This window comes from Pelodiscus sinensis, chromosome 18 (genome assembly GCF_049634645.1).
Source record: "Pelodiscus sinensis isolate JC-2024 chromosome 18, ASM4963464v1, whole genome shotgun sequence".
In the NCBI taxonomy this organism is placed as follows: Eukaryota; Metazoa; Chordata; order Testudines; family Trionychidae; genus Pelodiscus; species Pelodiscus sinensis.
This window is the reverse complement of record NC_134728.1, coordinates 474774-489815: the sequence shown is the minus strand read 5'-3', so window position 1 is coordinate 489815 and position 15042 is coordinate 474774. Positions and strand designations below refer to the sequence as shown.

Genomic DNA, 15042 nt, shown 5'->3' with positions numbered 1-15042 from the left:
AACTAGGGGACGTCCACATCTTGAACACTGCGTACAGACGTGGTCGCCTCATCTCCAAAAAGATCTATTGGCTTTGGAAAAGGTTCAGAAAAGGGCAACACAATGCTGAGGGCTTTGGAACGGGTCCCATATGAAGAGAGATTAAAAGGACTTGGACTTTTCAGCTTAGAAAAGAGGAGACTCGGGGGAGGGGCGGGGGATAGGATAGAGGTCTATAAATCATGACTGGTGTGGAAAAAGTGAATAAGGAAGTTATTTACTTATTCCCACAATATAAGGGGTCACCCAATGAAATTAATAGGCAGAAGGTTTAAAACATCAAAAGGAAGTTTTTCTTCACTCAACACACAGTCAACCTGTGGAACTCCCTGCCAGAGGTTGTGGTGAACGCTAAGTCTTCAACAGGGTTCAAAAATGAGCTAGATAGATTCACGGAGGTTCGGTCCATCAATGGCTATTAGCCAGGTTGGGTAGGAATGGTGTCCCTGGCCTCTGTTTCTCTGGAGGTGGGTGATGGGAGGGATCCCGTGAGGATTCCCTGTTGTGTCCCCTCTCTCTGGGGCACCTGGCCCTGGCTAGTGTTGGCAGACAGGACACTGGGCTGGGTGGGCCACTGGACTGACCCAGTCTGGCCATTCTTATGTTCACTGTTTGCTGGGCTCTTAGGAGGCGTGTAGGGGTTAATTAGAGCTAAATAACAGCCCAGAACACAGAGAGCCAGGACTGGCAGCTGCAAACCAACTCGATGGGACTGTGGGAAACTTGGCCACGCCCATGAGAAGGGGACGCCCAGCTCATTAAGATCATGCCGGATCAGACTGTACCAGAGTAGAGAGGTTCAACCGGTACCGGGATTGATTCCAGCTGCATTTCCCAGCCAGCTGGCCAGTAGACTCCACCCAATGTGTTTCACTAGCGGCTGCACATTTTCCACCTCTTCTTGTGCCAGGCGGGTTGCTGGTGAGGATGGGAGTGTGTGTGTTCTTAGGTTTTTCAGGAAAGAGATTTGTAGATCTGAGACGGTCCAATAAAGCAGAGGGAGAAAAGAAGGGGCTGAGCGCGAGGGCAGAGACGCCTGTGCACGAGGGGCAGGAGCTGCTGGAGTTACGGAGAGTGAGGATAGGAAGACGTAGCTGTACCTGAGCATGAGGTTCATCAGCTGCAGCCCTTCCCCTTTCAGGAAGCGATCACGGTTGGAGCTCAGCATGAGACAGGAGCAGAGCGAGTCAAACAGGTTCTCCATCATTTCCTGCTCCTCAGCTGTGCTGGGATTGTGCCGTTTAAACACCTGCATGTCAGTGGGGACACAAAGGGAAGTCGTCCTCACTTGGCGGCACTCAGACACCGGCGCACACAGACATGAGCATTTGGCACTGCAAAGCTCCGGAGTCCACCTTGAGAACGACAGCCCTACGCACGCCTGCAGCTGGGACGGTGGCAACCACACGCTTGTACGACCACTCATTGCGCTGCTCCCCCCCCGCCAGCTGGCAGGACTGAGGCTGCTGTGGCCATGTCCCAAATGGCTGCTAGCAAATGGGATCAGACCTAAAGCACGCCGGAGAGCGTGCCGGAAAAGTGAAAGCAGGTCGGCTACCTGACCTCCAGACTAATGAGGAGACAGCTGATTAGCAGAGGCATAACTGCTGCTGACTGTGTACTCCGGTAACCTCCTCTCTGAACTAGTTGGCACGTGCACTAGAGGAATCCACAACCACTTGTAACAGCCAATGTACCACACATATCCCCGATATTCACGTGTCTCTCCTGACCGCCTCCCAGCCAATCTCCGCCCAACCATGCCACACAGCTGGGCGTTTTTTCTTCTGCCCCCCAAACACCAGCCCTCCCCTCTGGTCACTATTCTCCTTGGTTAACTCCCGGGATTCCGGCAGCAGCTAAGCACTCAGCCCTGACTCCATCCCTTAGACGGCAAGGAGGCCAAGCGGTCTAGAGCACGGAGCAGAGGATGCCGGGACACGTGTGTGCTAATCCTCGCATCAGCGCCAGTTCTGGAGGTGGCTTCAGGGAAACCAGGAACTGGGGAGAGCCCCGCTGCCGGGGAGGGGCGAGCCGGACTGAAGTTTGGGAAGTGCGGGGGGTGCGCCGAAGAGCGAGCGTTGCAGTGCTACCACGCCCGCAAGCCGCCAAGACAGAGCGGTGCCTCGCAAGACCATGCGCTTCCCTCCCTGCTCTAGTTTTGCTCCAGCCCCAATCAGCGCGGCTCTCAATGGCAGAGCAGAAGCATATGAATTACTCACAGATAACTGCTGAAGCAGCACATCGATCCCGTCCAGCTCCCCGAGCAATTCCCTGTTGTCTAGAGGGGGAAAAAAAAAAAAAGAGAGGAAAAAATGAAGCTAACTGTCAGATTTTACAGCCGTCTAACACTGATCCATCAGCAAACAAAATCAATACAGTCTGACAGAGTACAAAAGCTGCAGAGAGAGACAGACAGCCCGGGGAAGCCAGAGGCAGCAGAGAGCGCTGTCATGAGCCGAAACAAGCCTGATCCTACCCTAACAGAATATCAATACCAGGGCATCGTCTCACCGTCGTTGTTCTGGAGCAGAATGGCCAGCACCTCGCTGCAGTACAGCTTGTTGGCATCGAACGGCATCTTGGCCTGTTGGAGAAACAAGGCTGAGAACCCCGGCAGGCACCGCTCCGGGTGCTTATGTCGATTTCTAGAACGTGCTAGTCACACGGGCAACAATTAACACAAACAGCGATCGTCTCACAATCTGCTGATTTCACAGCACCACGGAAAAATGAATCCTCCTCACCGACTTAAAAACATCAAACCAACTCGGATTCCTCCCAGGATCCTCGGGGCAGAAGCTTGTGTGTGTTTGGCAGGGGGCTTGGCTGCTGAAGGAGGCTTGCTTCTAGAGAGCACTGTTCTGACAGGTTTTCCATCCCGCCCCCCCCGAAGCGGAGGCTACAGCTAGGTGCGCATGCATGTATCCTCGCCCCGTGGGGAACGGCCACGCCCACCTCCCCAGGCACGGAACGAGGGCACGGCAAGTCACAGCAAAGCCACTCAGCGGCAAACGCTGACCTCGCACGCTCTGACACGAGGGCCTGAGATGCACCAAGCCCGGCAGCTCGCAGGACTCTTGCATGGCCATGGCCAGGCCCACCAGTGGGAGGGGGAGCGCCCTGGACCCCTTTGAATTGCCGCAGGAGTGGTGCAGTGCTGCTCTGCATGGCTCTGAGGACGGGAAGGGAAGGGGAAGAGGCGCCGTGGTCCAAGTGGTGCTGGGGACTGGCCGGCCCCTCAACCACACCCCCCCGCCCAGGAGCCCACAGTGATTATAGGCCCCGCTGAGGCTGTAGCGATGCTCTGGGTCTCGGCCTTGTACCTTGAACTAACACTCTGGCCTGATGAAAGAGAAAAGGCTGGGAGGCTTTCTTGGAAGAACGATGAGACCCCTGGCCTGGGACCAGGAAGTGCAGTCAAACCCCCCGTTTTGCCTACCAAGGGGTGTCATTTGAGGGAACAGACCAGACAAAACCAGCTGTGAAGCACTCCTGCGGGGCCCTTGGCTAAAGGTGTTTACAGAACAGGCAGACCCCTTTTCCTTTCCACTGCCTGGCTAGTCGTCTTCCCTTGCACAAAGAGAAAGAAGTAGCAACACAAAAGGGGTTAGGCTTCCAATAGTGTGCATCACCCTCCACTCTGCCTGCAATACATAGCTACCTGCAGCTTCTCTAAGGGGGCAGTCACCATGCAAGGCGCCCCCTGGGCCACCATCACAGTCTGCCGCCACATTAGAGAGGATAAAACAGACTCCATCAGGTGGCAATAATGAAAAGCAGGATGCACCGAAGAGCCCAATGTTCTGTTTAGACTAAGCCTTTTACCCAGGAAGATCCCAAAGCACTCTACAGGCTGCAGTTCTTAATACAAGTCAACCTGTGGAACTCCTTGCCAGAGGATGTTGTAAAGCCTAGGGCTTCAATAGGGTTCAAAAGCGCTAGATGAATTCATGGAGGATAGGTCCACCAATCAAGACGGGCAGGGATGGCGTCCGCAGCCTCTGTTTGTCAGAAGTTGGGAATGGGTGACGGGGGATGAATCACTTTATGATTCCCTGTTCTGTTCATTCCCTCTGGGGCACCTTGTATTGGGTGTGGTCCAAAGACAGGGTACTAGATGGGCTTTCAGTCTGACCCAGTAAGGCCATTCTTAGGTTATGTTCTTGTACCAATCACCTGCCAGCTCTGGAGATGGATCATGGCAGCAATCGCGGGCCCTCTGTAATAGTATCCAAGAAAAGCCATGCATTCCGATTCCATGGCATGCCAGGCACTAGGGAACACCGCCTTATCTACAGTCTCACTCACACTCACACACACACTCACACTCACACACACACTCACACACACACACACACACACTCACACACACACTCACACACACACTCACACACACACACACACACACACACTCACACACACACACACAGGGAGGAAGTGAACCCTAACTTCTCCCTTGAGCAGGAAGGCGTGCTGATGGACAGATGCAATTACCAAGCTAGAATGCAGCCGGGAACCCAGAGCTCTCACAGCTTTCCTCTCCCAGAGGACCTCTGCCCAGAGCCTCTGTTCTAAACCTCCCCCCAAGGATGGGACCTCTCCCCCACTGCCGCACTGGCTTCATGCTCTCCTCCCACAACAGCACTGCCTGACTCACCACCCCCACATCCTGGGCAGCGCACGACTCTGCTTGCAGAGCCTGGATGGAGACTCCTGATGCTTACGCCAGCCCAAGACCTGCTCCCGTACAAGCACAGCTGTTTGCACGTCAAGGGGGACGCGCTGGGCTCGTAAGAAGCCAGACGGACCTGCTCTGGGGAATAAGGCAGCAACGTGCTCTCGAGGGCGGAGATGCAACTTAGCGGATGGAGGGGGGGGCTCGCTGACCAAAAGCCCCCCCAAAGCAGAGAAGCTATTTCCCTCCCACCCTGCAGCAATGGGCGGAGGCAGGCACGGGTCTGCCGGGCAGAACCGTTCCCATCAGCCACGCGCTGCCAGAAGCAAAGGTCACAGGATGAAATGTCAGGCTTGCGAACCTTCCCGCAATGCCAGCTGCAAACAAGAACAAAGGCCGCCTGTCCGTACCGCACTCCCACCCCGCAGAAGGAAGACAATGCCCGCCTCAGCCCAGGCTCTCCTGCCTGTCAGCCTGCACGTGTGGCTGCACTACCCTGGGGAAGCCAAGTGGTGATAATTTTGCTTCCCTAAGTTTTTAAGTCTTTCAGCTGTCAGAGTAATTGCATAGCAGAGAGTAGGGCTGCCTTCTGTACATACCTGTCTGGAATGCAATTAGATTCTCCCTTTTTTTTTAGGCAAAAGAAACATAATTATGTTCCCACCTACAGCCTGGAATTATAGGTTACTTCTGCTAACAACTGTGAGGGCCCAGAAGAACACTGGCAGGCATATGCAAGCAGGGGAATGCATGCTGCGGTTTCGTTACCTTTTGATGACAAAGGGTTGTGGGGGAGGGGGTCGGCGGGGGGATACCGTGGCTAGAGGTGCTACCTTTCAAATAAGACAAAGGCAAGGACTTGACCCCGGCATGCATACAGCATATGAATGGGGCTGTTAACCCCCAAACCCAAGGAGCCACCAGACCAAGCAGTTTTCACCCAAGAAATCTTCCGCCCAGTTACATCTGTTGGTCTTTTGGGTGCCCCAGGACTCCTCATTTTTCAGTAAAAATGTGAGTTACAGAAACGCCAGCAGGCTGAGACTCGGCCAGGACACTCCCCTACAGAGGTGGCAGGACACCAAGCACAGTCTTCCACACAAAAAATTCAAGAGGCACATTTTCCAGCCTGCAAGAGGAAAGACTGGCCATCACAGGTGCTGGGAGTGGAAGGGAAGGAGAAATTCAAGGGAGGTGAAATCTGCATTAAATGGAAGAGCCAACACCAGTCCTGGGCCTTTGGTACTGACGCCAGATAGCACCTCCAGCACAGCCGACTCCAAGCCACTGGCTTGTTGCTTATTATTCAGCTACGTTGTGAGAGATGAAAGGGTACTAAACTCACCTTCAGTCTCTTGAGCAGCCACTGCACGAGGCCCTGCTGTGCAGCCTCCGTGCACATCTCTGGCCGGAACTCTGCCATGTTCTCAACAATTGCTGACAAGAGAGACACAGAGCACAGTCTGAGACCATCCTGCTTCCACTTGTGCTCCATCCTCTCCCAAACAGGCACCTCGCCCATGGCCACTCTGTCCTGTCAGTTTCAATGTCCTCCCCGGGGCCACTGCTCTTGTTTCAAAGGCTTATTTGTGAAACTTCACCGGTAAAAAATGAAGAGTAACAGCTACACTAGGCAGAGAAGTGCCTCGATTTTCTCATTTCCATGGTGATCTCGCTCAGACCCTGTGTTACCAGCTCCTGCTGGGGGAGCCGGAGTTAGCAGCGAACTACCATTCCCTCCTCCTGAGCCAGAGCTCCTGCACCATCCTGCTGAAAGGGGCTGAATTACAAAGATTAGTTCCCACGCAGTGATGAGAACAAAACAGCCCTGCTGCCAGTCTCCTATTCCTCTGGCTCTCAAAAAGGATGCAGAGCCAAAGAAACGACAACACCTTTAAGTGCATAACAAAAGTCCCTGACAGCACAGCTCGGAATGTTCTGCAGGTCACTGGGACAGACCACAAATGTGAGTGCAAAAAATGAAATGGAGCATCTAATGGCTTACTCGAAAGAAACAGCATTTTTCAGAGAAAAGACTCACTTCCTACGAAGCTTGTACATAAACACGGCTAGCAGATAGCCCACAGATGTAGGAGTCTGCATAAAAAGCACTAGCCAACTCAGGATAAACTAAACATTTCACACCGATACTCACTGTACACTGCCCCGTATCCGCTACATGGAAATGAAAGTACTCTCTGTTTTCCAACTGATTAGTTTTAGAATTAGCAGGCGACAGTGAGGAAGTAAGTAGCTGTTCGTAGAGCACTGACCCACTTTTGTATTTGGATGTCCGGTTTTGTAAGCAAGCACTTTTAGTAAAGCCAAGCCTAAGACAAACGGACTCCTGAAAGGGGTACACTAGACTGGAACAGCAGAGAAGTGCTGTGTTACAGGATACCATCTAGAGCCCAGGAAATGTAACCAATTAATGGCACATTTATGCCTAAAACACTGTGGTGGCAAATGAAGACGCCTCTTTGGCAGGCCACAGGAAAAGAAGCTGAACACTTGAATGCATGAAGAGACAGCAGCCCCTTAAAAGAATCTCGCTTCCTGTAACGAAATTACGCGCTGAACAGATTTATGCTTTATTACGTGTGAGCTAAAGGAAAGCAGTATCGCATGGAATTCACACAAGGCCCTTCCTGGCGTCTATGATGGCTCACGGCGTATGCCCACCCCCGCTGACTGGTCAGAGATCCTGTCCCGTAACATCCCCTTACCGAGGGTGTAGTGGACTCCATCAGCCTCCTCTTTCACACCTTCATCGAGGCGCTCCAAGTTCTGCACCAGCAAGGCCACAACCTGGCCATCAACCTACGTCACAGAGGCCACATGCAGCGAAAAGGGTTGGGAGGGAGAAGGGGGAGTGGTGTGGAGAGGGGAAAGAAAGAAAAAAAAATCAGTAAGCACTACAAGCATGCCTCTGATCAGGAGACATCCACAATCTTGCCCTGAAATCTCAGAGCTACCAAAGGCTTCACAAAGTAAATTCACCACTTCATTTGTCTTAATTAGACAATTTTTGTGTCAGATAAAACAGAAAAACATCTGAAGGAAAAATATGAACCTTGTGACAGTCGGGTATTCCCTAAGTCACCCTGACTGACTTCTAATCTCCCTGAATTTCAAAGTGAGAGACACACAAACCAGCCGGGTATCAGCTGCCTGTCAGCTATAAAAGCAGCTCCCCTAGTTTCAATTGCTTGTTGCTGGTTTCTCTGTAGTTTTTTCCTTGGCTGTCAGAAAACAGCTGAAACAATGCCTGCAACGGCAGCTTCACAAGGCAAGGGCTCGGCAGTCACGCAGGAGGCAGGCTTAGTTCTAGGTGCAGAAGAACAGGTTTGAAAAGACGACGATTGCTTTGGCTTCCATTACGTGAGCCGTCACATAGCCCCCTTGGCCACAGGCGAGTCCGACTCGGCATGCAGTCCGTGGGAGCCCGGGACAGTGTTCCCCAGGCATTGCCGGGACGAGGATCTGAAGGTGCGATGTGTTAGGGAGCCTGCGAGAGCCCCACCCCGCAAGGGAGTCCTGAGGCACGTGCGGAGCTGGTCAGTTAGCTCTAGGCTGTGCCACACTCCCTGCCCCAAGGAGCTTACGTACGTCAGCGGCACTGGACGCGTCCGAGTGCCGAACGTGCTAGCCCCGCCCACAGCACCCGTCAGTATCGCCGCTCTGTGCCCAGCAGCTGAAAGTACGTGCCCCTGGCAAGGCAGCAGCACAACAGGAATCCAGAGCCCGCCGCGGCTGGATCCCAGCCCACTAGGCAAAGTGCTTTACGTCAGTCCTACTCCTAGTGCACGTCAGATGGGAGACCCCTCCGCTTTGCCCCCATGGCCAGCCCCACTTGCCAGCGGAGGTTTCCTATGCGCTCCGTGAGTGCAGGATCAGCAGGGCGTACCTTGCTGTGGCAGATAATGCAGCTCTCCCCCCCGCAGCCCTCCCCAGGTTATGCCCACACCCTTAAAATAAAGGAGTCATCTAGCAGCAGGTGTCTCCTGTTCTCTCCAGACATGGCTGAGCTGTTTCTTTCAGAAGAGAACAATAAACCCTCTAAAGCCTGGCTATTGTGGGCTGGTGACAAGAAACACACAGAAAGGGCCTTTGTTCCATGCGCTGCTGTCAGGGCATTTTACAGACAGGAGCCTCCCTATCAGTTCCCCTCGCCCACTCCATTCACCCAGCAGCCCCCTGTGCAGGGACAGTAATTAAAACCAGCGCTGAGGCCAGCCAGAGGAACTCTACGGGGGCCACAGTAATTAACCTCTGGAAGGCAACAGCACAGCGAGCAGGCAAGAGGGACTGGAGCAGCAAGAATACAGCAGCACTCACCCTGCTCCTCTAAAATCCATAATCCCTGCGCAAGAGTCAGGGACCAAGCCAGAGCCCAGGCGTCTCACAAATGCAGCCGTTTACTTGGAGAAACCGCGGCAAAGGAGATGGTCTTGCTCACAGTTACAAGCCGGTCGCCGGCATCCCTCCCCTGCAAGGTACCTCTGCTCACACTGGCAGGGTGCTGTAAGAGGAGGGCTGTGCCGCCCTGCCGCGAGCGAAAGCAGCTACCCCACCGCTACTCTGTACACCTAACTCAACAGCGGGACGGAAAGATTTCAGGGGCGCCATTTCAGCTGCTCCAGGACCACGCTTGGGGGTGGGTTAGTTTCTGTGGAATACGAGATCATTCAACTCTCGGCCCCCCTTAGGAGGAGGGAGCAGCAGGGTGTCTTTGCCCCCTTGGACAAGAAGAATTTTGAGCATTTTATTTTCGTGTGTAAAAAGGGCAGTAGAGATGCACCTTGAGAGGGCCATGCCGTTCACACCTGTCACCCTGCCTCGCTGCTCAGCCACCAATGACTTGGCTTGGCGCAGGCGATGCTGGATGGACGCCCATGCAGGAGGCCAGAGCAGAGGAACACAATGGCCTGCTGGTCTTTAAATCGATGAACCTATGTCCGATTTCAACTGTCCCAGTGGGAGCAGCTCGCAGAACTGCCCTGCTTTGCAGAGGAATCCGAAGAGCAGGTATCAAGTTCCTATTTCATTCAATAGGCCACTGTGCTGCTGTCCCAGAATCGACCTCCTTCTCCTGCCGTAGCAGTACTGGAAGTGCTGGGAGATGGGACGCAGAAAGCTGCCGTCCCTCAACAACACACAAAACAGCCCATTCCTTCCAAAACTTAGGTGGGCTGGGGACACAGAGAAGGAACTTGCCCCCAAAATGCATTCATGCCAGAAAAGGAACATCACGACCGTACTCCCCCAGTCTCAAGCCATTCAAAAGAAAAGGGAGCTATCCGATACACTCGCATCACCGCAGCGCTGCCCAACACAGAGAAGCACGGGTAGAAAAGGAACAGTGGTGGTAGGGGAGCCTACACGGCCCTGCCTTTTCCACAGTGCGGATCCCTAAACAGAACGCCCAGGCCTGTCTCAAGTCTGGTGCACATAAGCACGCAGGCACAGTCTGGGAGGGAGAAGCTGAGAGAGGCAGGAATATTTTGCATAACAATGCAGAGTAAGCATGGTACACGAGACCACAACAAGCAACCTTGCACTGGGACTTCTGTTTCTGATAAGGAAAAATTTCAGATGCAGCCATAAAACGGTCAACAACGCACATAGCAGCCACACCCTGAGTAGGGTGTACTCCAGATAGGGGCACTGGGCATTTGACGTATCCTGCGCAATACGGAATCAAAGGGTAAATATTAGTAGAACGACCAAGTCCCGCTTTGCTATAAAATGGGCTAAGAGCAATCGACGGGAGGGAACGGGCAGGGTCGACCCACAGGTCCTGCTCAATGTAACTAGAAGTAAATAGGCCCTCCACACTGGCGACCCAGTGCCTGGCGTCCTGACGCGTGGGAAGAAAAGAGACCAAGACCTCCTGCCTGGTACTGTAGGGGGCATACGGGTGAAGTGTAAGTGAACTAGGCTGTAGTATTGTATTCTAGTAGATCTTCTAGGAATTGCTTTTGCATTGCTGTGTGCTGTATTAATGGCTCTAGAACGCATAGTATTTAAGGGTTAAATTGTGTAGTCATTGTTTTTAAGGCTTGTAAAACGTAAACAACTGTATGAACTGCTTAGCGCTTGCAATAAATAAGAAAGTGGCCGCGTAGCCCTGGAGGGTTCTGGTTTCCCTTCGATGCAACATAAATCGAACCACACGACGGGTGGCTCCAGAGTTCACACGCCTCCACTCCTGGAGCATGGCCATTGATCAGCCCACCAGCCTAGCCTGGAGCTCCTGAACTGCTACTTACTAGGGCATCAATGAGGACCTCGGCTCCCTCTTCGCTCTCGTGGAGCGTGTCGATGTCCGTCAGCTCCTGAAGCAGGTCCACCACGGCGATGGATACATGTGAGGGATGTTAAGGATGAACAACGTATAATCACGACCCCGTTTATCATCATACTTGGCCCCAGGTGCCTTTGTTTGCTCACCGACTGCAGAGGCTGGACCAGCAACGAGCACGTGCAGAGACAGAGGCACAGGCCTCCCGTTAGCAGCCCTCGTTCTCACCAAAACAAACCGATTTCAGTAACTGGCAGTAATCCCGCAGCATGAGCAGGCATTGGCTGTCTGGCAAGTTCACTGGTCTCCAGTGCCACTGGGGTTCTCTCATTTTTAAACCAATTAAATATTCTCGCGCTGGTACAACTGGTTCCCAGCCCTTTCACATCGTAGCAATTGTTAAAGCTCTAGTGAGCAGCGCCGAAAAGTGCCCCAGTTTGATGTGTGCGTTACCCTCCCAGCGAGACCCTGGCTCACTTGGTACAGCGTGCACGACACAAACAAGGCCATAACAGGAGGAGGAAGTGACAACCCCTTTGGCCAGGCCCAATTAGGAAAACATGCGTCTATAGCCACGCACCCCACAGGCACTGCAGAGAGCCTGCCAGCCCAATCTCCATTCATTAACACTGGGCTGCAAAACACATGGTTCTTTCGACTGCCACAGTTCTTTAGTACAGCCAGCCTGATTCCTTCTCATTAGACCCACTTTCCTATTCTCTCAGACACACTGATCAATCCTGCCCAATTCCCACTGAGACAGAAAAGAAATCCAGTTGTCAAGATGTCCTACATAACAAGATCCTGAAGGTTCTCTTTAAAACCCACAGGCTAATAGACTAGTCATCCAATTCTTCCATTTGTGTGTTTGCTTATGCACGCAAGCAAGGAGGGGGATTTGTTTTTTTAATAAGGTTACAGTGAGAGACCCAGGAAATGCTGGCACAAGACAGCCATTTCATGCCCAAGTCAAACCGACATGCCTACTTCACATGCAGCGGCAGTCAGCTCGCAATGTGATTTTGGCAGGAGCACGGGCAGCAATAGCACTGCAGATGTGGTGGAATGGACCACAGCTCGAGGGAATGCTCAAGTACAAGCCGGGGAAGAGAGGGGGTCATTGGTGCACCCCCGCTGTGCTACAGCTGTGCCTCCACTTGCACAGCAGACCTACCCTTAGTGAGGTGAGACTAGTGCCTCTCCAGGCAAATCCAGGGGGAGGTTTGGATTCTTGCCTTTGCAATTGCAAAAAACATCAAGTAGAAGTCAGGTCCTTACACTTGGGGCCACGATCAGCTTTGCTGATACAAATCCATGGGCCCGGGGTAAGCTTGCACCACATCGAAATCAGGCCTCTGTTCACCTGACTGTACAGGAGAGGGATTAGGAGCCCAAGACCCATTACAAGCCAATGGCGGGTTACCACTAAAGGCGACGGTAGATTGCTAGTGCTAAAGAAACAACCCCCCTAGCCATGACAGACATGCACTATGCGCAGCACAGGACGGTTTCCCCCAGCTACCTGAATTAGCTGCAGTCTCCCTAGCGGTCAGGAGGTAGTGGGGTTTCTATGGCACCTCCGTTGATGGAGCCTCTACTGAAAAGGGGATGTAATCGTGTCGTCGATTAACCGATAAGCAAAAGCTTAGAGGTGAATGCGACAGACTACGTGCATCCCCCTCTTGCCAGGAATCGTTTTTAGCAGACTGGGGCAGCCCGGCTCAGTCCTGCTTGGGACGGGTCCAGGACCTACCTCTGCTGCGGCTCCGCATTTCAAGTGTATTCGGAGTTGGGCAGGCAGGCAGCCTGGCTCAGTTCCAACTTGCGCTGGATGCAGGAGCTCAGACCCCCCCCCCCCAAACAGGCAGGGGCTGCTGCCACCCCGCACTACTGCCTCTATCAAAAGCAGCAGCACTGGGTGACAGGCAGATGGTCTGTGAGGGGAGCTGGGTTTTAAACTGGCTCCCCTTGCGGACCAGCTCCCACCTGGCACGCTGCACCGCTGCCTCTGAAACAAGCAGCAGCCTTGGGAGTGAGGCCAGAGGGCACTGGCTGCCGGCCCCCGGCTGGGGACAATAGAACAGTCGAGTAACCAATGAGAATTCATGAGGTTACTCGACTGTTCCATTAACCGATATTTAACATCCCTGGTAGAAAATGGAGAAACCGGGTTACCATGCAACCACTGAAAATCTCCGCAGCTCCACGGTTGCCCACACTGCAGGATCTAAGGTAGAAAGCTGAGCTTTATACTACAGAGCCTGCAGCGAAGCCTCTCCAGGAGCAAGGCCAGCAGCCCCTGACCCCAGGGAGCCGAACCAGCAGCCCCTGACCCTCACGGACCCCAGGGAGCAGAGCCAGCAGCCCCTGACCCTCACGGCCCCCAGGGAGCAGAGCCAGCAGCCCCTGACCCCCACGGACCCCAGGGAGCAGAGCCAGCAGCCCCTGACCCCCACGGACCCCAGGGAGCAGAGCCAGCAGCCCCTGACCCTCACGGACCCCAGGGAGCAGAGCCAGCAGCCCCTGACCCCCACGGACCCCAGGGAGCCGAACCAGCAGCCCCTGACCCTCACGGACCCCAGGGAGCAGAGCCAGCAGCCCCTGACCCTCACGGCCCCCAGGGAGCAGAGCCAGCAGCCCCTGACCCCCACGGCCCCAGGGAGCAGAGCCAGCAGCCCCTGACCCCCACGGCCCCAGGGAGCAGAGCCAGTAGCCCTTGACCCCCACGGCCCCAGGGAGCAGAGCCAGCAGCCCCTGACCCCCACGACCCCAGGGAGCAGAGCCAGCAGCCCCTGCACACCTGGCTGTGCTCCTAGGGAGGTGGCTTCGCTGAGTGTAACTGACACCGTTAACTGAGAAGCATCCGCCTGCTGGTTAAGCAGCTGTTCACACACAAATATCCCTACAACTGAGTCCACCCACAAGAATGCCAGTTGCACAGGTGAGTTCAGGAGAAAGGAAAAAGTCTCCTCTCTGGCTCTCCTGGCTTCTGCTAATTTAAGTCGCAGCCTTATTATCTTTCACTCACATTTTTTGCTCTAACTCAGTGGAACAGCTGCCTAGGCACATCCCCTGGGATTTGTCCCCTCCAAGGCACTCTGCAACTCGCCCTTTGGTGTTCCCGTTGGGGACACTGTTTTAAAACCTTGTCCTGTTTAGCTTTAGAAAAGTCATCAGCAGACTTGAATGAAGAGTCCCATTTCCTGTGCGTCTAGGAGCTTCATTTCAGTACTTTTTACATATTTTTTACTTGAGCGGTCACCTGGCATTACACGGAGGTGTTACTGCAGCCTACCGCCTGCTTCTAACACACCTGAAAAAGATATCTAAAAGCCTGTAAGAAGAAATATGTTCTCTTCCAGATTTTCAGCTAACAGGCCAAATTTCTGCCCCCTAAACTAATTGATAAACAAGTTCTGACTCCATTAAAAAGAAAAGGAGGGGGAGCTTGCAGTGCCAAGCCCGTAACAAAACTGATCCCAAGATAAGGTTTTTTTATGGCTGAAAGGACAAAACAAGCTGTGTTCCCATAAGCTTCCGCACTTAAGGTCACAGTGAACCAGTCCTCTGATCCCAGTCAAAATCCCCACAGTTTGTGTTTTCCCTGAGAATGACAAATTCAAGATAACCTTTTGGTGCTGTGCACGCTGTCCACAAAAAGCCCTAGGTCTCCGGTGAAAGTATAAAATATTAAGCCACGATGTGCATGAAACTGGTTATGCATGGTAGGCGTTCCAGCTGTACAACAGTAAATTGTTAACAACCATCTACTTGAGAATAATTTCTATTATAGATCACAGATAAGACAAGCGGCAGTGTTGGCTGTTTTGCCGAGATCAGCATTCTACCCGACCAAGGTTATGTTAGATGCAAGTTAAAATAGTCAACCCTGTAAACAGTGTTCTCTGATGGAAACTGCAGTGTAATGAGATTTTTAAAATGTGTTTATAATACAGCCTTTGCAAATAGATAGTGATTTCTTTGCCATATAGTGTCAAATGCAAGAACAAAATTGCTAAAA

General features: G+C 53.1%; 1 protein-coding gene across 2 annotated transcripts in view; it reads right to left on the bottom strand.

Moving 5' to 3' along the window:
- CTNNBL1 (catenin beta like 1) overlaps positions 1 to 15042 on the bottom strand; it is a 90081-nt gene that overhangs the window by 40752 nt on the left and 34287 nt on the right. For both annotated transcript variants that reach the window (XM_075900794.1, XM_075900793.1), the window contains exons 5-10: positions 10990 to 11087; positions 7444 to 7537; positions 6063 to 6154; positions 2554 to 2626; positions 2262 to 2320; positions 1140 to 1288 (exon numbers count right to left, since the gene is read on the bottom strand). In XM_075900794.1, coding sequence (XP_075756909.1) covers positions 1140 to 1288; positions 2262 to 2320; positions 2554 to 2626; positions 6063 to 6154; positions 7444 to 7537; positions 10990 to 11087 — 565 coding nt within the window. The remainder of the gene's footprint in view (positions 1 to 1139; positions 1289 to 2261; positions 2321 to 2553; positions 2627 to 6062; positions 6155 to 7443; positions 7538 to 10989; positions 11088 to 15042) is intronic.